General features: G+C 41.2%; 1 protein-coding gene across 5 annotated transcripts in view; it reads right to left on the bottom strand.

Annotated features, from left to right (window-relative positions):
• Positions 1 to 2,010: 2,010 nt before the first annotated feature.
• LOC121943131 (rho-related BTB domain-containing protein 2-like) overlaps positions 2,011 to 22,760 on the bottom strand; it is a 47,651-nt gene continuing 26,901 nt past the window's right edge. For all 5 annotated transcript variants that reach the window (XM_042486556.1, XM_042486559.1, XM_042486558.1 and 2 more), the window contains 10 exons: positions 21,399 to 21,600; positions 20,967 to 21,070; positions 16,063 to 16,248; positions 14,697 to 15,516; positions 13,771 to 13,990; positions 12,619 to 12,737; positions 8,619 to 8,769; positions 8,393 to 8,481; positions 8,046 to 8,151; positions 2,011 to 7,484 (listed from right to left, as the gene is read on the bottom strand). In XM_042486556.1, coding sequence (XP_042342490.1) covers positions 7,306 to 7,484; positions 8,046 to 8,151; positions 8,393 to 8,481; positions 8,619 to 8,769; positions 12,619 to 12,737; positions 13,771 to 13,990; positions 14,697 to 15,516; positions 16,063 to 16,248; positions 20,967 to 21,070; positions 21,399 to 21,590 — 2,166 coding nt within the window. In that variant the 5' untranslated portion in view covers positions 21,591 to 21,600 and the 3' untranslated portion in view covers positions 2,011 to 7,305. The remainder of the gene's footprint in view (positions 7,485 to 8,045; positions 8,152 to 8,392; positions 8,482 to 8,618; positions 8,770 to 12,618; positions 12,738 to 13,770; positions 13,991 to 14,696; positions 15,517 to 16,062; positions 16,249 to 20,966; positions 21,071 to 21,398; positions 21,601 to 22,760) is intronic.

Below are 22,760 nucleotides of genomic sequence, written 5' to 3'. Positions count from 1 at the left end.
ATGCTCGTGACCGTGGATGACGCTGAGGTCTCTGCTGCAAAATGCATGCTAGTAAATTCCTCCATTTACTAGAGAATGAGAAGAAAACTGGCGTACGTCATTTGGTTGTTAAGAGTTTCATGATATGACTTTACTGGTGTATTTTCCAAGAAGAGTCTTATTGTAAGACACACGCACTCACACGTCAAGATGGCATATGGACACACATATTCAACTACCCGCAACTGCCACCTTCCCTCGTCACTCTTCTAAAGTTTCTCAACAGTAGCCACATCACTAAACATCACCATGGCAACACCACCCCCACCCCACCCCATGTTTCTGTGGCTTACTGGGATCCCTTACCATACTTACTCTATTAAAAGCCTCAGCATGTTCTTGATGATGCGTGTGTTCAGGGAGCCACTGAGCGAGAGCTGCTGATTCAGTCTGTCTTTCAGTTTGAAGTTTGAAGAAATGTAGAAAGAATATATATGTGTGTGTGTGTGTGTGTATAAGAAGACAACTGCTGGTGATTTTGAAGACAGCTTTTAATATTGAAAGTGAAAAAATAAAGCATTAATGATAATTCAGAGACTCATTGTGTTTAGAATAAGTTGAAAGGGTGTTGAAGGTGTTTATCTCAATTTCAATTGAATTCCAATCCAGACCATTAAAGGATAATGATGCACATGTGTATTTTAGTGCAGTGCTCAACTTGAGGCAATGCAGGGGCCTCCTGACAGCAGCTCAGTTGTAGCCCTGAAGCAGTAAACATCTATGATCCTGGCATGTCCTCGGGCCCCATAACTCTGGGTCTTGTGAATCATTGAAACAATCCCCCACTACACGAGAGCCTGCCAGAAAAACAGCACTGCTGGGCCCAGGGTTGCATCTTCAGTTTTGTCTGATACATGTTTTGTTTTGTATTTTACTCACAAAAAACTATAATGATATTGTTTGTGCGTGTAGGTCACAAAGGCTTTCATTCAAACTGCAGAGTTGTTTTTTTCCACTAGGTGTCACAGCTGCATCAGACTTGCAGTGAGTGTATGTTTGGGTGTATTGTGTGAGACAAAGGGCTGAGAAAGACAAAAGAAAAAAAAAGTAGAATTGACTGTTGTTGTTTTTTGTTCACCTTTCATCATTTATTCACCTTTCATCATTTAGGACTTTAGTATATAAAAAAGATGAGTGCCACTTTACATTTAGTGCAAGTATCAGGTGCTATTTAGATCCAAGGGAATATATGACCAGAAGAAGCTATTTTTGCAAAGCAGTGCGCCTTGGTATTTTTTGGTTCTGACTTATTGTTCACTAAGCAAAGTACAAGTTTAATCTCCCCCTCTTTTAGACTTTAGTATGGTGACTTGTTAAAAGCCACGTTTTCTATAATTTAGTGGATCACCTATTGGATGGAGGGTATTGATGCACTGTAACTGGTCTCAGTTTACATTCATATGGAATATAGAGATTTTTTCGGAGAACCCAGAGAAAACTCACTGACATGGGGAGAACATGCACATTCACATCCTCCTCCACACAGGAAGAACTGAGCTGAGAGGTGGGTTCCCTGGCTGTGAGGCAACAGCTATAACAAATACACCATTATGCCACCCTTTTTCAAATCTGATCGATTCCTTTTTTCTTCTGTTTTTTCATGCAGAACTGTCAGGGGTATTTTATATTTTCTCCTTAAACATTTAAACCTAGATGAACATGTCTTTGCAATTCAACTGCATCTTGAATTAACTGAGGAACATTAAGTGGAACAAAGAACATACTCAAATCAGGAAAGTCTGTGGATTACACAGAAAAACACACAAACAAACATGTGAGACGAGTTCAAAAGATTAACAGTTTTAATAAAATCCATGTCAAACATCAAAATACTGAAATGGCAAAAAGAGAAAAAAACTTTTTTTTCTACTTTTGTTTTTTTTTTCTTTTAAATTTTGTACAAATCACAGTGGTTCAAAAATATTACAAAGTTTTAGTTTCAAAACATTTTTTGCAACAGCAGCAAAACATTCTGATTGTTGTTTATTTTCTTGAAAGCCCTTAATAGTTTTGTGAGTGTGTGTGCTCTTTCTTTTGCTGTTTATTGTAATACACATGATAACACGAGCAGTAAATGTTAATAAAACTCCTACGAGTCAATGGAAACAAAAGTGCATGACAATACTATACAGTGCAGTATATACGATCCACTTAAAAATGACAGTATAGACCAGGGGTTAATCACACCATGTGTGTCTATATAAACACTGTTCTTGTCCTGGACCTCTCTGTGCATACAGTATGTATACACCAGCTCAGTAAATACAGCGAGGTGAGCAGTTATAAGGTGAGAGGTTAAAACCAACTGGGGCTCAAATTTACAACACTGCACTGTACTTTGGATAACAACTATCTTCATTAAAGCATAATATATAGTTGTCACAGCTAATATCTGCCTTTAATCCAACCAGTAATCCAAAGATGCTGTTCCCCAACCGAGAATACACTGACTTTATGCATGATTGCAAAAGTACATTGCAGCTAAATAGTGGAAGCAATTGGGTACACTATTGAATTTGGCTTAGAGAGAAAGAGAAAGTGAAAAGTAATAAGTTATTTCAATTTTGATAAAGAAAAGTGGTAAATATAAAGTCTTAGTGTACTTATCAAAACAGCTGTATTAGGCTACATAATAGAAAGTGCAGGCACCTGAAAGAGTGCGAAAACATTGTTTAAAAACTGCTGGTTTGCTGGGTTTCTTGGTCATTAAATAATTTAAGTAGCATAGATGATATTTTACATACTGAACTTGTAAAGCTCCATATCTGTTATCATTGGAAGCTATCACTATGACCCAGTAACTATGCTAAGATATTGTACAAGAAAGAAAGCTGCCTACTTTTATTTCTGTGCTCACGTGTGTATTTCTTGGCTTAATCGACTTTATTTTTTGAGCCCACAAGGCTGCAGGTGCAGTGCCACCAGCCTGTATGGAGCCAGAAGAGTGACATTTCACTGAAGGCACAGGAAAGGAGACACCAAAGACTAAAAACAAGGTGTTCTCTCAGTCGCTAGGCCTCACATTTAAAAATGAAGGTCAGGCCTGCTAAGAAGGAAGAAAAGCGCCCCGTAAAATAAACCAGAAGAGCGTCACACTAAAACGGATGTGATACGATGAAACAAGACAGTCCAGGTGAATAACACAACCCTACTGTACATCCTACGTCAGGATGTGACTTTGGCCTGTAGGGGTCAGTGTGGAGCGAATATTGAGGGCTGAATAAAGCTAAAGTTTAATATTTTGCATCTCCATCTCTACCTCTCTGTATATCAGGGTTTCTCAACCTTATCTGGCCCATGACTCCATTTCTTTTTTCCACAAAATTCATTCCCATTACTTAATTTAGAGAGCTAGTTGTTTGTTCAAATATACAAAGAAATACAGTAATTATGACATATTTCAAACCTACAGTATTTAATTTATTATTAAACATTTTATGTCAGTTTTAGAAATTTCCCACTACCCAATACCAAGTGACCCCAGATCAGGTCGGAAACCGACCCCATCGTTAAGAAACACTGCTGTATATACAGACTCTTCTGTCAAACCCTAAAAACATGCATCATGCTTTACCCAGTTTCTCATTACATACAGGCTGAACCCAAACATTATACTTGGCTATCAGCCATTTAGGACATTCTTAAAATATGTGCATTGCCATACTTGATTTCAATGGAAATGTATCCTTTTTTGATTTTCAGTTTTAATGGCCAGTAACCAATATCTTAAAAATCACAAGAATAAGCTTGATTGTTCATAGTAACTACAGTAACAGCACAAAGGAGGACAGCTGCAACAGCAACAGGTTATCTGCATGAGTCTTCCAAGTAAATGTCTGTCAAATGTCCCAGTATATTGTTTAAAGTTGTAAAATTAGTGATGCTACCTTAAGCTGTGCTGAGTTTATTTAGTAAAACTGAGTTGTGCATAAAGCCTTATAGCAAGAAGAGAGCTACTGTGGGGTTCAGTGTCAACTCGACCTTAAACAAGCTGGATAAGTCATGTTATTCAGCTCCTCAATGAGCAAGTTGTATGACATTTTTAAAAGACTTATGTGGAAATATGTGCTACAATCATCAGGTTTAAAAACAATCTCACAGAGGAACAATTCATGCTAAGCACGGAAAGGTAAAAACATAGACAAAAAAAGAAGAAAGTGCATTCCAACATCAAGTGTCATTATAATGACGAAGTTAGGCCACCATGCAAATAAACCACATTCCAAAAGTGTCTGCACTCTCCCAGCACACAGGCCAGCCAGTGCTTATTAAAAAGCTTTGCTTTCCAAAAATCAGTGGTTTTGAAGTTGCAGTACAGGAATCAACCTTTTAGTCATTTTTAACGCTACTTCTAAGTCACCTGGTCAGTGGAGATTTCCAACCATGGTGTGAGTCCTATTATATCCAAATAATATCCAATCTAGAAAACACTAACCCAAGATCATGTGATTAGATCGACCTACTGCACTATACTCTATGAAGGGTTTTATTCAAGGCTGTTTGCATAAAAACAAACAGCAGGCCTAAAACTTCTCCACACGCATGGCCCTGATTGACTCAAAATGGTCGAGAGTGCATAAAGCAACACCATAATCTATTTTACAGTTCTATCACTGTCATGGCCATTATTTGCTGTATCCATCATGTCAAACACTGTAGAACATGTCTGAAGGTTTGCTAAAATCCCTAGTTTTTAGTTTTGTCCAACTATAAGGCACATGGACCAAAAGAAGAGGCTTAATGGGTCACACCAACCATCAATAAGACAAATCTTATCAGCCATCCCTTCAATGGGGAACAAAAAGGAGGCCATGGAAGTCCATCAAAAACTGTCCCCCAACTTTCTCCTCTTTAGGTCTCATTTCTTAATTCCCAAAGCCCCGCACTGGGATGACTTTGAAACATCCATGGAGTAATTCCAAAATATGTAGGTTGCATGTAATGCTGAGTTCACTTTTACTCCACTTTTACTCTTCTCAGAGAGGAATCGGCTCAATTCTCACTTGGGTCTCGTGAGATCCTATCTGATGTCTATTTCGGTAGCTGACAATGACTTTAACACGCCTCCTATGGAGAACGGCAGAACGCACCACATGTCTCACACAATCCATCTATCTCCTACAGTTGCCTGGGTAAAGCTAAGGGGCGCAAACCCACAAATAGAACAAACGTGCTAATAGAAACTCATCACCACAAAGTCTCATTTTCACATTCGGTGCTAAAGCCCAAAGAAATTAGCACCCTTGACGAGAATATCAGATTTGCCCTCATACGCAGTTATACATCAAATCCTTTGAGACAACACTCAAATTAAATTTATGCAATACTATTTTCCTGGGTGTCAAGGAAGCATAACAGATCATACTGTTTTTGACTTACATTACAAAGTTGTGACCACTGTATGTAAAATTAGAAATCTACACATTCTAAAATCAGTGACCTATTACAACTTCTTACAGACTGTTAGCATATGGAAAATTAAGGTTCAAAAAATGTGTCTAAGTTGAATACCATCATTAATATTCTGCAGATAAAGACTAAACAACTAGACAAACGCTAAAACTGCAAACATAAAAATCACAATGTGTGTCTGTGTGTTCATGTGGACACTGTCTTATTGTGTCTTAAGCACCATTTTCAATTCCAGCAAGAGGAATGGAAGGCAATGTCCAGTAGTTCTCCCGACACCACAGACTAAAAACAACACCACAGGGGAGGGATTCAAATATTACATCAAACTGCCTCCTTCTCCCACAAACCACTTTCTTTCTTTCTCCTCTTTCCCTTCTTTCCAATACAGGAAGCAGGGATGCAAAAATGAAGAAAACGAGGAAGAAAGAGATCAAAAGAATCACAGCTTTGGTATTCAGAATTCCCAGCTGATCCATAGTCCTAGGTACAGTCCTTGTTTTAAATGCACTAATAATACTGTGCTTTAGCTTTTCCTAACACTCTTCAAGGAATAAAGTTACACTGATGTTAATAATTGAAACTAGAGTGAAGCAATCACAGGCACAAAAACTCCTGTTAGTTCGTGTGAAGGTTAGTGCCGGGGTCCTGAGCAGTGCTGCCCCTTTGTGGTGTAGGGGTGTAAAGGCAGGCTGGCTGAGGTGCTTCGATGCAACCAAGTGGTCATGGACGTTACAAGCGCATTTCTTTTTAATACTGCATCCATAGTTTCTCAATGGCAGAGGTATGAAGTAAGGCTAGCCCTCTTTACCCCCTTCATTGCTATAGAGTGGTCACTTTGAATGTCTCTGAAGAGCAGATTGGTGAATCCATGAAGGAGAGCTCATGTTTTGCTTTTTATCACACGTGTGGTGTGCAGGAGGACGGAGTGGGAGGTGAAGGGGGGGGATGGACACCAAGGACCACATCAGACTGGAGGCTATTGGTTTTTATACAGCCTCTTGACAGGAGCATCCCAAGTTGCTAATGGTTTTTAAGTTGCCCTGACAGCCAAACTTGCACTCTACACTAACAGTCCCATCGTTGCAATGGCAAGCAAAATCCTCAACACTTCCTAGGAGTCATGTGTGCCATTCCCCCTGATAAGAGTGTCCTAGAAGGTGCAAAAAAAATAAAATTAAATAAAAAGGTCCAATAATATAAAAATAATAATTACATTGTTAATTGTCAGTTCCTGGGAATCCAGTGCTGGTTTTAGAGGTGTGGATCTTTTGCACGGGTCTGTATGTGCAAGCTAACAGTCTGTGTAGAAGTGAAGGCAGAGGTAAGCTCCTTGAGGGGAGCTGCAGTGGTCAATGTGTAATAGTCATTAAGGTCAATGTGAAGGAAGGAGACTGAGAGAAATAGAGAGCCCTTGCTCCCAGTCCAATCACTCAAAGGCTGGGACACTGTGAGTGCTGGTGGAGGGACAGAGCTCGTGTGGAGGGGACACAGGACCGCACTGCAATGCTGCAGGCCCTCATAGATCAGGGCGTCTGGGAAGCACTCAACTCGGAAGCATCACTTAATCATGCCAACCAACCGCAAACATACGCTCACACATCCACGCACATACCCTTCAATTAAGTCCACACTTTTCACACGAGCATACCAAAATGCACTCATGAAGTCACCCACAATTATAAAGAGGCACATACATTCCCCCAAACATGCTGCCATTCAGGCGTAATCGCACTGAGTCATTTCTCCTCTGATAGAGGGTTCAAGGACAACCTCCTCTATACGCGTAACAGGGGGGTTAGTTATCCTGGGTGGGATGACCCAGATCAGGATGAAGAAGTCAGAAGAGGAAACCCTTTAGGAGATGTGCGGAGAGGAAGATGGGTGTCTCCAGAAACACCAGCCCCGTTTGGTGTGTTGCTTGCGCAAGATCTCCTCCTCACGCTCACGCTCCTTCTGAGATCGCAGATAGCGATCCTCCTCCTTCAAGAACCACACAGGAGGCCAGCGCTGCTTCTCAAAGTGCCTCTGGTTCTCTACAGAGACAAAGATACACACAGAAAAGGGGGAATTAAATAGATGACACATTTCAAATGTCAGAGGTGAAAGATTTCAGGTGTCATTTCAGATACACGTTAAAAAAGAGGAACAAACAAAGACAATAACTGTTGACCAGCGAGAGATGGTTAAATAATGATGTCATTAAAAAGGTGACACAAGGAAACAACCCACAGCAATAAAGACAAGTTCATGAAATGTGGGGATGAATGTTGCATGGAATGCACCCGATGCAAGACAGGTTTTTTAATCTTTCTATTACAAAAACAGCCCATGAGGAGTTCATGTGTTTCTCACTTCCTGCTTCCTTGCATCAGTGTTTTTCTGGACAAAAAAAAAGATCACTCCCAACCAAGTGCTTGCTATGAGCAAGTCACAGCATGCTGTAATTCCTTAGCTTAGCCCAAAACTGTGAATTTTTGTCCAAACTAGCACTGCATAGCAACCTTTGTTAAAGGTTTACTTGGGGAGGGCTGCATGTGTGAAAGGGATTTGGGAGAGACAGATAATCTGGACTAAGAGAGAAAATGTGTCTTTACCTGGAGACATGGCCTTCATGTCTTTGGGAAACTTGCGGCAGATGCTGTTATAATTAGTGCAGATGTGATGGAGACACCAAGCTGATAGCTGCTTGGCATTGTGGAACTGCAAAAGGAAAAACAGGAGAAATGAGTTATTACAGCTGTGAAAAAGGAAGCGAGGTGAAAGTTTTAAGGTGAGATCAGAGACAAAACGTGGTCAGATTAAGATCGTCTATCAAATGAATCTATGTTAAGTTACTATTCATCTTTTTTTTCTGAACTACTACTAAGAATGAATGGAATGAATGAATGAAATTAATGAATTATGAATTGATTATTTAAAGGTCAGTTTGTCGAGCACAGACCTGTGCAAGCTCAAGGTAAGCCAGCACTTGTCCATCAATGTCACCTCCTTTGACTGCCAACTGGAGAAGCTCATCCACAGCATGCTGCTCTGAAGGTGCACAAAACAAACAAAATTGTGTCAATATTACTGTTTGCATGACTACTGACATTTTTGTCTGCCAGTCATAAATTGTTAAGTCTGTCTGCATTGAACATAACATTTCTCACACTGCAGAGTGTTTTTACCTGTGAGGGCGACAAGGCGCGGCAAACACAGGCGGTTGGCGAGAACAATTAGTTCCATGGGCTCCAGACCAGGACAAGGCGTCAGCAGACCACAGTACAGGAACTCCAACACCCCGCGCATACAGGCTGTGCTGGTGTTAGGAATGGACACCTGGAAAATGATCAGATCAAGAGGAAACAAAAAAAACCATGAGAAATAAAGGGCTAAAAGTCAATGCAGAGACAATATATGCATTCATTTCATGAAATTTAGATACTAAAGATTCACACATGTTATATCAAGTGTAACGGCTAGAAATGGGAGAAAGACATAATATCAGTGAAAGTTGTGCAGTGTATTCGGAGGTAAAGGGCAGAGGACATGCTCTTCTGGTTACATTCTCTTTGATCTAGGCTCAGATGAAAGCACTGTCTGGGGGCTAGTGATGTGAGCAATGTGGCTAATGCTAAAGACTGCAAGGCACACACAGGCAACCCTGCAATCAGACCCTTTTCACAAATGAGACACTCAAGACTCAAGTCTATCAAAGTTCTACCAAAACAGTGCATCGCATCATGCACATTGTGTTAATTTAGGAAAATAGGGCATACTCATAGATGTCAAAAAGGTGATTATAGGTGATTATAAGTGAGGACTGGACAACTCTAGCCATGCACAGTCAAACATGTTGAACATATTGGGTAAACAACTTTTGAACCATACTGGCAATATTTTATAGTGGCGCAAAACCACCACAGCAGAGTAAATCAATTTGATTCATATTCATTTGTGAAATTTTAACCTTTTTTTGGGTAGAGGCTTTAGATAACCCTATGTGGATTTTTTTTTGCCTCTTCCTAGACTGTATGCTTTATTTTTTCTCATTTTGTGTATTTTTAAATAGTCCAAAAATAAAAGACAAAAGACTAATTAAATAAAGAAACAATCACCAGTATTGACCTCTAGATGTCACCATACCATCAATTAGACCAAAGCCACTACAGCCACTGATCACGCTTCTTTCCGGTGAAACCTACAATTCCACTTTGAGCAGTTGCATTGTACATGCAATATACATGCACAATGAGCACGACCTTTTTATGGTCTAATTACTGATAATCGGACAAACAGCAATTCAGCGGCAGGTAACGCAGCCGTCGCCCAGGAAGGACGGAAGGAAGGTAAATTATGATAACAGTGATGACCTGACCCCTCCGGGAGCTCTCTGAGTGTACCCACTGAGACGCTCTTCAACCACCACCACCATAGCCAATTAGGAGAATGTCAGCTTGGCGCGACCTCTCGTTACGACTAAAAAGTCGCAACACTTAGACAAGGGTGGTCTCTAGAGCTTGAAGCCCCAGCTGAGGCCAGGAAGCATTAATGAGTGGACACATTGACAGTAACAGGACATTTATGGATGAGACCCATCAGCTGTGTTGACAGGTGTTCTTTTGCCCCCTCAGTCTGCCGTCCCAGAGCTCCATTAGTAGTTTAGTGCAAACTATAAATATTGAGCTCAGAGTGGAAAACAATTATCAAATTGAATGATTAAATGGAAAAGAGCTGCAATTATTCAAGGGTGTAAATGACATTTGAGGTTTTAATCTTCTGCATGCAATGTTTAAGGGAAAGAGTGATACACTTGACATCATTCTTCCTCTAAGGTGAAAAAAGGTTTGTCTTCTGTCAATAGTTCCTGTTAAATGGATGCACACCCACACGGTGAACACAAAAACACACATCGAAAATAATCCAGGAGTGTACCATGACAGACTCAGCGGTAAGTCTGCATAATGGCCTGCACAGACCACAAATCTCAATACATGTCTTCGACTCATGGTTTCTGACACATAACCCCACGGATAAAAGCTTTTTAACTATGACTGATGATTGCTCATTTTATTCACTGTCTTTAATGTTGCTAATACCAATAAATCTACAAATAATATGGCTTTGAAATGACACCTTTCTGTTCTGCACAAAACAAGAATAGCCATGTTATTGCACAACAGCATGAACACTGAAATGTATGAGCCTAAAAATACAGAGAAGGAAGTGTGACATGAGCATGGAAATAGAACGGCTGATCACATGCTGCTCTCACAATTTTAGTTACAGGTTCTATTTATTTTCATATAGAAGATTTAAATAATAATCCTAAAAAATCTAAGAAAATTGTTGTAATGTAGTATGATGAGATAGTCTGATATATGACCCATTAACCATTTTGTCCACTGTACATGTTGTGCCCTGAAATGTCCAAAACCGACTCATTTAATTTTCGTTAAAATTTTTTTAAATGTCTAAAATTATTGCCCTTTATAAATCAAATTACATTTGTTTCCATTTAAAAACTCGCTTTAGCATTAATGATTTATACTTCTTTTTGTAAATCTCTAACATCAGCATCTCTTAATAATATCTTCAGTACTAATTTTCTTTTAGAGTAACTGAATATAACTAGACCATCTGTTGTGTTAGAACTGTTATGTCATCTAAAAGCTCTGCTTCTATAAAATGCCGGTGTTTTAGTAGCATTTATGCTCTGACACTGCTTTTCAAACTAGCAATTATCTTTGAAGATAAGTGACTCAAAGTGAATACGAGACATAGACAGCCAATAGCATGGAAATCCTGAAAATCCTACGTGTACATTATCAACATGGATAAAGTAACTTTCAGAGTCAGCAGACAAGCTGCAGTTTTCATTGACATATAAAATCGCATTCACTAATAGGGATGGCAAAGCTTTTCAAGCAAGCTAAATTGCAGACACATTTACATGCGAATATGAATACACTCTTGCTCACAAACACAAGTGCTGACAGCTTCATTGTGTGGTCCGTCTTTGAGTCTTTGTCTCCGGGGCACCTGCTGTCTATGCTGAGCCAGCTTCATGCCATAAACAATGCAACAATAGTCACTAACATGAACCATTTAGAGTAACCATAGACACCGGCAGCCCACCAGCAGCAAACACTGTGCCCCCTCAGTGATGCTGATGTCCTGCTTTCACCACCGGCCACAATAGCTGCAATGGCTTTTTCTCGCATCCACTCACATGGTGTGTTCTGGAATAAAATTTCAGGCCATCCATGTGTAGACTTAAAAAATAAAATGGTTTAGTTTTCTTCTAACATGCCTACTATAGCTTACAACTTACACCTTAACTGAATATGAAACATATGTATCCCTTGTCGGTCTATCTCTGATTACTTCCAATCCTTCTGAGGGCCTGAATCTACGTAACCTAACCCTGCTGACCTTGAAAGTAACCATACCCCAGGGGATCTGGTTCTGCAACACAGCCCGGGGAGCAGCTACTTAAAGACAGACGGAGATGTGAACTTCCTCTCTTAGTAGGTCAGGTGTGGTGCACAGGCGCTGGCCCCGCAGGAGCACCAAGCGACCAGAAGTTGAACCTTAGGTGAGAGCGCAACCTAAAGTAACCACACACGCCACTTGCAGGATGCTGACCCAGAAAAAAGAACTATTCTAGGCTAACTTTGAGTACCGAGACAGGTTAGTGAAACATCCCTCTCCTCACATGATGTGTGAAGAAAGTATGTGTATTTGCACATTTAGATTTTAAATGTAGGTAAAATCTATATGTGCTCATCATGACAGCAAGGCCTCCAGGGGTCTGGTAGCTGCAGAGGTTTAACCACTGGAGGTGAAACTACGGTTTCTAGGTCAATCTGATGACAGGCAGCAGGCATCCTGAGCTGCAAACTTTCACATACTAGAAGCACACAGAAAGACACATACGTGCAGGTTGTACAATGTACAATGTACAACAAGGTAACACATCTCCAAAGTAATAAACCTCATTCACCTTTGCCTAATCTCTTCTTTTATTAGATGCCACTGTTATTTGGAGTACAGGTGCGTGATAAGGTTGCCCCTAAAGGCTGACCTGAGTTAACTTCCAAGGATTCAGGACACAGAAACTTAATCCCTGCTCAAACCTTAAAGGTAACTCCATCCTTAAGCTCTTCCCTGTATATCTCAACTCACCTCCTCAATGTAGCTTTCCATGAAAGAGCCACGGAACATGGCGGCCATCCAGTTGCAGCTGGAGATGAGCAGGGGCTTATGGGCCGGGAGGCAGCCATCATCCAGTCTGAACACCACATCTAAAACCGGGGTGGGAAAAGAGCATTCATCTCGGGGAGTGCCACAGAAGCCCAAGCTACAGAGGGGGAAAGACAGACAAGGCAGACGTCCAGACACACACACACACACACACACACACACACACACACAGGTAGGCAGAAGGCCAGACAGACAGACACACACAAAGACATAGACACAGGTAGACACACAGAAAGATAAATTGACAGAAGGACAGAACAAGTTTTGACACAGAGTGAGGGAAGAAAAGCGGACACTGGGTGGTAGGTCATGGAGTAAAGCCTGTGTGGACTCAAAGTACCAAAAGGGAACACAGCAGCTATGTTAGAGTGATAATGTAATGGGCTAAAGGATTTAATCTATCTTTAATTCAGCCCTTAAATAATACCTGGGATACAGCAGATCTATTTATACAATTGTTCCAAAAGCTCTGTTTATCAACAGAATCTCTTTTCAGCATTTTAAAAGAATATTCTCATTGTTGTGATCATGAAGACAACAGAGAGAGTATAGAAAGAAGCGAATGTGAGATAGGCTTTGCTCAGAGACGGCAGATGTCTGGCACTGGCTGTAAATCCTGTGACAACATGCATACATAACAGCTTTGGGGGACAGACAACATCACAAACACAAGACACAGGAAGCACACGAGGGCGAACACAGGACAACCACGCACACTGACTTGACAGTCATCAAATCACTTGATGACTCTAAAAGAACATCAGAAAACAGGTAGCCCACAACAACAACAAAAATGCATATTTTATAGCAAATATTCAATGGAAAATATATGATCAAATGTACACCAAGTGTACATTTCCAGAGACTAAAAGACAATGTTGGAAATTAGCTAAATCTTTCTCGCACATTCTCCTCATCAGCTTTTCATCACCCTCAATTACTCTCACATACGCACACACATGCATGCACACACCTACAGACAAACACCTACTGATGCATAAATGGAAAACATCTACGATGACACCAAGGCTACTGAAAGTGTCGAGGCACTGAATGGTTGGCACAGTGGTTTACCAGCAAAGGTCCCCTTATTGAGACACTCCTTGATGCGGTTGGCTCTGCGGACGTGGAAAGCCTTGGTGATCTCTTGGTTCATGAAGCTCTCTCTGTTGGGAACGTTGGCCACCATCATCCGCAGGTCAAACACCTCGAGCAGCTCTGCGATAGTGGCCACCTGCATCAGATCCCCTCTGCCCTCATCCAGACTGCCTGTGTACAGGTACTGAAGCACCGCCTGAAACCGAAACAAACTGAGAGCTCAAATATACTGCTGCTATGAAAACACCCAAAAGCTCTCTAGTAATGATGCAGAACATTTTATTCACATTAAAATTATTCATTATTTTACCAAATAATGTGTGAACATATGTTCATTAGGGCTGGCATTTACTGTGTTAATCATGATGCAATTTAAGTCTATATATATCATAGAATTTTTTAAAACCCCTGCTAATTACTGGCCAACATTCCTGTCTTCAAAGGACAGATTGAGTTTTAAAGCTAGAGTGATAATACTGGTATCATATGAAACTGGGAGACTTAAGGAATCCAGTGGTACCAACCATGTCTTGCTAACTTCTTAGAGAGGGGGCTAAATAATGCTCCAAAATTAGGTCCCTTGAACTCTGACCTCAAGATATCTCAATGCAAATGAGTTCTATGGGCACTCATGAGTCTCCCCTTTACAAACATGCCCACTTCATGCTAGACCCATGCAGATTTTCATTTGATTCCTAAACAAGACAATCTGGTTAGAAATACCTTGTCAATATGGACTTTGAAATTGTTTTGAAATGCAAAATAAAGGAATTGAAAACATGCAATAAAAAATGTGATTAATTGCAATTAACTGTTAAAATTATGCGACTTATGGTGATTAAAAAAGTAAATTGTGTGACAGCATTCATTTTTGCTAATCTTGTTGCTTTGAGGTCTATCACCTTAAATGGTTCTTCCTGTATAAGTGCATCCATCACTACCACAGTCATGAGTCGTGGGTGTCCAGTCATGGGATCATCAACATGCTCCAGACACACACTCAGGAACCCCCTTCCCCATCCTGAAAGTGCTCGACCAGTCCCTAGTACTCCCAGGGAGTAGTGGGCTCGAGAGGGGAGTGCATTATCACTCTGGGAAGTCCTCAAAGAGCCCTGCTGGAGCAGCTGGGGTCGATTCAGGCCCCGCACTCCTCCTTCAACCCCGTCTTTATCAATGTCCAGGCTCTTAGTGCGCCCAGCTTGCTCCTTTGCTCCTCTTCTGCTCTGCTCATCTTCCTCCGCACTCTCCAAGTTTTCCTTGCTCTCCTGTTCCTCCTTTTTCGGCCCCATGCATGATCCACCAATATCAAGGGTAAAGAGATCATAGAACTTGGAGCAGGAAGTAGCCAGATACACTTTGTGTGCAAAGACACGAGTGGCACCACCCTGAAGGAGGAAAAGAACATCTGCGCACAGTGGATGGCAGAAAAGAGAATCAGGGCCCTCGCCGTCTGTTGGAGGGGGGTCTGGGATGCCCACTATGGGGCGAGGTGGGCGAGGAGGCAGGAAAGGTGCCTGGAGAAGGGGCCTTTGGACCTTTTTCAAATGGGACTTCCAGAACTGGAGGTGACGGCGGGAGATGAGGGCGGCTCGGATGGCATTGTCAAAAACATCTTTGACTCCAAACTGGGCGACAATGCTGGTCTCATAGTAGGGGATCCCAAGTTCCTTGGCCACCTCATGGCCTCTCTCAGGTGGAAGGATATCAGTAGGTTTGATGGGTCTGTGGGACAAGAAGAGATAATGATGTTACCCTCAAGAAGAAATTACCCAAAGATTTGCAAAAAATTAATGAAAAGTACAAGAAAATTACCTGAAAATAGTTTTTTTTTTTAAATAAATTAAAAAAACAAGGACATAGCCTGCAAAAAGTTCATTAAAAGTTATAATTTTTGCAACATAATTTTAAATGTGTAATTATGATTATTATACATATAGTTTTTTCCCTCATTGTTTTCTTTTTTCCCTTGACATTTTCCCTAGATATTTAAAATAAATCTACTAATTTCTTACAATGTGTGAAACATTTATTGCCAACTTGCTCGTTGCCCTTTTCACATTTTTAAAAGGAATTTCACTAATGTGTTTTGGGATTCAAAGGTTTAAATACTTGTAAAAGGCGTCACAAAACAGCAAAAGAAAAGTAATGCTGCTCCAGGTTTCTAAGGATTAACTGGAGCAACCCAACGAGCAAACCCTCCCTGAAAGCCACCAAGTCACATGTTTTTCTGAATATGTCTGTTAATGAATTGTGAGGAAGGCGACTCACTTGGCTAGGGGTCGTCTTGCTCGGTTTACTGCATCCAGGTCGGCATAGCGCAGATCCAGCTGGCAGCCAACTAGAATGATGGGTGTCCGGGGACAAAAGTGCTTGATCTCTGGGAACCACATGGTGCGTACGTGGCGCAGGGAATTGGGATTAGCCAGAGAGAAGCAAAGCACCACTACGTCAGACCTACAGGGAGATGAGAGGGAGGGAAAAAAAAGTCTTCATTTCATGTACTTACAACCTAACCAGAGATCACAGATAAGATAGGAAGAAGATGGCAAAAGGGGGGGTTCTGCTGTGTCATGAGCAAGAGACGTCGGCAGAGGGAAGACAAGTGGTCTTTGATGGAGTAAAGGGGACCGAAAATAGAGGAAGAAAAAAGGGGTCAGCACTGAGTCACTGAACATCTTGTCAGTTTACGTTAAAACATGTGTGATATGTGTATGGAAGAAGCTTGTTCGGCTTCTGCAAGGCATTGTGGGAGCATGGACAGTGCCATCGAGAAAGCCAGGGTCACAAGACGCGTGTGTGTGGGTGGGTGGGTCTGTAGGTCTGTCTGTGTGTATGTGTGTGTCTGGGCCTCTGGGCTGGTGATCTGTGTGGCCCATCTCTCTCTCTCTCTCTCTTACGTAAATATCCCTTAGCCCTCCAAGGCTACATGGACCACAAAGAGAAAGCTAAGAATAGCTCAGGATACACACACACTAATTCATTTCCTCAACCCATGTGTTTTAACAAGCAGACAGAGGTACTTAGAGCTGTACTCTGGTGATATTTCTGCAGTATGTTTGTGCATGCGTGTCTGTTTTTAGGTAATATTAAACCAAGATCTGTGTCAGTGAGACAGCTCATTTGGTACTAAGACAATGCTGACAGTGCAAGAATCTGTAATTCCTAAATGATCTACTTCTTAAAACAGCACAACCACAGAGGGCTTTTGACCCCAGCAGCACAAGACCGGGTCGATTTTACATTAGCATCACTTATGTAACTGTTGTGGTGCATTAACTATCATTGATTGCCTGCAGATTATGAAATATATATTCCTGTTTTGGATGTCTCTCAGGCATGTGGTATACGTCAGAGGATGTGGGGTGCTAAACCGCATCCTGAACTTGACAGCAGCATTTCACACCACTGAAATATTTCTCTTTTTTCCCTTGGGTGGGCAAAATACCTGCACTACAACGAACATGGCCTATTTAGTGAGCAGACAAAGGCTACACTGTAAAAGAAAATCACTTGTTTTATCTATTTCACTTTACTTTGAGTAGATCTGATAAAAAAGCTGACAAAGACAGGTAATTCCACCTGTTGTTAAAGAAATGCCAGCAGCTTCAAATGTTGGAAAACCATAAAAAAAAGGGAACCATCATTGAAGGTATTTTATAAAACAACTTCATTTGCATTACAAACATGCACCTGAGTGACAAATTGATTTACTTATGATGGTAGACAGCACAAAATCAAATCGCTCTCAACAAAGGACATTTTTTTACAGTGTAGACACAGGTTCCATAGTCCAATTTTAGTCTATCCAGTGTAATCTCTGAAAAGCTCCTGCTCCAAAGGACAGAATATACACTACTAAGCATTACATCACAGCTCTCTCACACACACAGGAATGCCCATTAACACTTTGTCAAAGGATCATTACCATGGCTTAGTCTGTTTGAGGTCATGTTATGTGTACGTGCCTTTGTTCTAGTGGGTAAAGGATTTTTTTTTCTACCACCTAGGCTTTACTGCTAGAGTCTGTACCTTAATGTTAGCATAACAATGTACTGATGTATGAGCCTCATAAGTTTTGAACCTTTCCAGTCTTAATCTTTCAAAAGCAGTTATTTGACAGTCTTGATGGTGAGGCAATAAAAAATTTGTACCAGAATAATCCTTTAGTACTGCTGCTTTGCACTGCTGAGCTATTTCAAGGTTCAACCCACAGTTCAACCCAAATGACCTACATTTTGTTTTCATGTATATCCCTTTGTTCTGTTTTATAGGATAATGTGTTTTGACTAGCAAGCACTGAAACACTAAAAACATCATGTGAGTTGCTTAACGTCATGTGATGATTAGTGTGTCAGCCAGTGTATGTATATGTGCATACAGGTTGCGTCAAATGATAAGGCAAACAAAAGAAGTCCACTGATTTAACACTAATAAATTACCACGAGCACTAATGCATAATATATAACTCCACAAGTTTGTGACTGCTGTCTGTGTGTGTGTGTGTGTTGGATACAAAGGTCATCAGCTGCCAGATTATGTAAGAAGAGGTGCATTTATTGACACAGGCACGCACGTAAACACAGCGGAGATGTTCCACATAATCATGTTGTAATAAAAAACTTAATGGGTCTCATGCAGACTTATGTATCACTCTGCAATCACACAGCCTGCCACGACACCCCTCATCAGCCATTAAGTCTGTCACAACAGTATTCTAAAAGTTAATAACATGCTACTGAAACTAATTTCAAGAACCATGCTTACGAGAGCAATGTGATGTGTTTTGCGTTTTCAGTCAAAATGCCAAATTAGATTTCTGCTAAATGAATTTCTGCTGACTGAAAAAAAAAAAACTTAAATTGAGGTTGGCTCAGGTTAAGTTTGGCTTAGCCTATTTTCAGGCTGAGATTGTTTTCCCAACCAGAATGTCCCTCTCCTGACAAAGCATGTGACAGTCTGGGTATTGTCTAACAATGTGATGTTTTGGGTTTTGACATCAACAAAAGGCTGCAGAGTGGAGGAAGGTGCAGAGAGGGGGAACAGAGGAGGCTAATGATGGGAGTTGAGTTACGGGGTAATGAGAGAGATGGGGGAGAGGTGGAGAGGCATCTGAGGGCAGGTTGTAGGAGAGGGCATAGCCCAGATGAACGTGTGGATGAACAGTGCTGGAAGAGGAGGTGGTGGAGGAGGAAGAGGAGGAGGTTGATGCCTGGAGCTGCAGACGCCAGGGAGGTAGGCAGGCAGAAAACAGCTGAGCTGGCACTGTGTCTTTATCAGCTGACTGCAGGCTGACAAAGCATACAGGACATACAGACAGACATGCACACTCGCACACCAAAACACACACAAACAGAGGCAGATCACTGTGAAAATGCACAGGCATGAAGAGTGGAAGGACACAACAAACAGAAGGGAATTTCAGCCACAAAATGAACTACACGCAACCTACAAATACATATCTGTCATGCAGATACGCTTACAAAAAGGTGACAGGGTGACATGTTACACAAAGGGTATTCACTTAGCTTTAGGAGAACTCAAAGATTGCAGTGTGTTGTGTACATGGATGTGTGGATGTTTGTGCAGACTCAGGGTGCCTTCACACCTAACCTGTTTGGTTCAGTTAAAAAGAAACTCGGGTCTGTTTGCCTGGTTACTACGGTTCATTTAGGATGGTGTGAAAGCTGTCAAATGAACCCTACTGTGGATCAAACAACAAAACTGAGTCCGCTTGAACAGGTGGGTATCAGGGCACTTCAAAACAGACTCTGATGTGGTTTGTTTCAAAGCAAAACAAGCTAACCACAGAAATTTTATGATAGCACATATATAATTTTAGTGTAATTTAAAAAGCTAAACGACTAATATATCCATCTGCTGTTCGTGAAATCTGTCCACGATCTTATGATCTGTATATAGCCATGTATACAACCTATAATATGCAAATAATATAATAACAATGTAGCACATATGCAAGTCAGTGCAGGTGTTTTCCATCATTAATAAGACAAAAGCTGTTAAAACTGTTGTGATTGTATTAGACTCTGTACGCTTCGTCAGTTCATTAAATATATTAAAAATGTGTGAAAGGAATCTGACAGTACTAAGCCCTGAATCATTACTGTACAAGACACCTCCTTTTCGTCTTGTGTCTACCTGTTAATCATTATTCGTGACATGCAGTCTAATAATAGCTACTTATAATGCTTATAATCAATTTTGTTTTTATTACAATAAAGTGCTGCATAAACTTCTGTCAGTCACTGAAATTTGATTCCCTCATGTGGGTCCTGATGATCCAGGATGACAGTTGCCAAAACTGTTGAATCAAAAAGTTACCTTTCAGTGTGTAATCCCCTGTTTTCTTGTTTTGGTTCATTTTAAAGAAGTCAGTTTAAACAGGAACCAAACCTGCGCTAAAATGCAACAATGTTTCATTTTTTCTCGGGGTGTGGACTAAATGAACCAAACTGCAGGTGTGAAAGCATCCTCAGTGCCTTATTATGGCTTGGGGCTATGTCAGAGACACAATAAATGCTGAAAGAGTGACGAGAAACATAATTACAGTTACAAAAATGTACCATCTTTACGTCATTTGATGACGTACGAAATGTGGATTTTCTCTTTTCTGTGTTACTGTTACGTGGTCAGGTTTGGTGGAATTGGTATTTGCTGATTTTGCTTTGGCAATAAGTACTTTTGCATTTCATGCCAATAAAGCAGCTTTGATAAAGGGACGGGGAGTAAGAGGATAGAGCGATGATCCAATCATGTCTGGTGGAGGAAGGATGTAACAGCTTGAGGGTAGAGTTCAACTAAAAAGCGTGTCAGCTGGATTACACACACACACAAAAAACTTTTGGGTAAGTAAATGTTATGTAGGCATGTTCATGTGGGGGTGACAGATTAGTTATACTCTCATTGTAAATTACTTTCTCCTGAACCGGCCAACAATGAATTTGGTCACATATTAGCCCTAGGAAATTGTGTCAAGGTTTTAAGAAATTCTACAGTCACAAAGCAGTCTCTTGGCTGCACCAATTGTGAAAATGGAACATGGTGCAAGGTAGTTAACCTTGTGGTCAGCCAGCAATTGTGTTATTGGGTCAGTAACTATTTTCTGGTTGCTGGAATGTCTGAAACCGTTTGTGCCTGTTTCTGTATCTGCTCACCTGCCATAGGCAAATCGTCTGTCTTTGTGATGATCCCCGAATGTGTCCCACAGCCTCAGGGACACACTGACCTCATCCACTACATCGCGAGATCTCTCTAACACCTGCAACACAGACACACATCCCTGTAATCAGGCCGAAAGGTCTTAACTTCATTGTGACGTTTATGTTTTTAGAGGAATTGAAGGATTATGTAATCACTAGGCTTAGGGGGAAAAAAAACTAAGTGGAATGTCAAACTGCACGGTCAACATTTTTAGAATGAAGTTGTATTTCACAGGCCTGAAAAAATATGTTTTTTACCTGTGATTCATATGCATAATAAACAGAATTAGCCTCAGTAACATCTACAAAAGTGTACAAGAGTTTGCCTATATGTGGCTCTTTCCACACTGTGTTTGGCTGTGTGTTTATGTGTATGTGTGTGCCCACCTCCTGGCATACACGGTACTGGTCGATGGCCCAGACGGTTGGCACGTGGGTGGCAAGCAGCTGATACTGTGTGAGGGTGGCATTGCAGGCCCGGGCACAGATTAGCCTGGTCTTGCCTACTGCATTATCCCCTACCACCACACATTTAATGGTTTCCACATTGGGCCGCTCATAGTCTGTGTCTATATCCATGGAGAGGGCCCTGGAGAGTAGAAGAAAGAGCGAGAGAGAGAAAAGAGGTTAATTTAATATTCATGGGAAATTAAAATCACATTGATAAAGCATCCCAGGAGAAATGACACTGCATTTCGACAATGGAAGCAAACTGGCACCAGGCGCAGTTCGCTTCTAACTCTCGCCCAGTTCAGCCTAGGGAAGCTTTGTTAAGGCTCTAAGCCTCCGTAGCTGTACTGACCAGTGTACAGAGGCTTCTGCCAAACTCCTCAACTGAGCACATGGTTCGCAGGCTGAGGAATGGAGGGACCGCAGAGCTATTTCTGTAACAGCACAGAGAGAGAGAAAGACAGAGAGACAAAAAGAGAGACTTCCCTTGAGCTCACTGTCCTTTTCTCTCCTTGTTTGTCTTTCCCCGTATCTGTCCCCCTTTAGATGCAACCAAGTTTCAGAGAAAACACAATGCAAGTGAAGAAACATCTAGCAGCACTAAAATCCCTCATAAAGGCATTTGTAATTAACTTTTTGGGGTCATTTGGGAGCCCTGGGGAAGCTGTGGTCAAACATATTCATTCTAGGCTTACACAGAGAGGGAAGAAAAATGCAGAAAAAGCGCTGTTGCATGTTCGATCACCAGTCAACTCCTGACTTGACCTTATAGCACAAGACAGAGGCGGTTATGTGGTTATGTACACAGCTCAGCGGACTTCCTCTTTTAAAGCCACACATCACTGTGCAAAGCTTATCAAAATCCCCTTTCTATAAACTGCTTACAAACATTTCTGACATGTCAAAACACATGTTAATACCCATTAAAAAAAAAAAAAAAAACATTCCTGGAAGAATCTGCTGGATTGCATAACCAGCCCACACACACACACACACACACAGTTAGACCTCTAGTCAGCTAATCAGTCCATCCGTCCTTGCAACTAGTTCAAAGACCCACCCCAAGGTCCCATAAATAGAGCATCTGAAACATTCATAAAGGCCTTTACTTGCTATTACATTGACGCTGATGCTGGTGAAACACTTCAGTCCAGCACCATCAGACAACGGCAGCTAAAAATGGCATCTATTCATTGGACACATGAGCCATGTCTGCACCCTGCTAATAAGCTGTGACACGCTCTCCATGTCGTCACACACCACCGGTCTGATCATAATATCACTGCAGCTATACAGAAC

Source organism: Plectropomus leopardus, chromosome 5 (genome assembly GCF_008729295.1).
Source record: "Plectropomus leopardus isolate mb chromosome 5, YSFRI_Pleo_2.0, whole genome shotgun sequence".
NCBI classification, from domain to species: domain Eukaryota; kingdom Metazoa; phylum Chordata; class Actinopteri; order Perciformes; family Serranidae; genus Plectropomus; species Plectropomus leopardus.
Note: the sequence above shows the minus strand (reverse complement) of the source record. Positions and strands in the feature narration are given on the sequence as shown.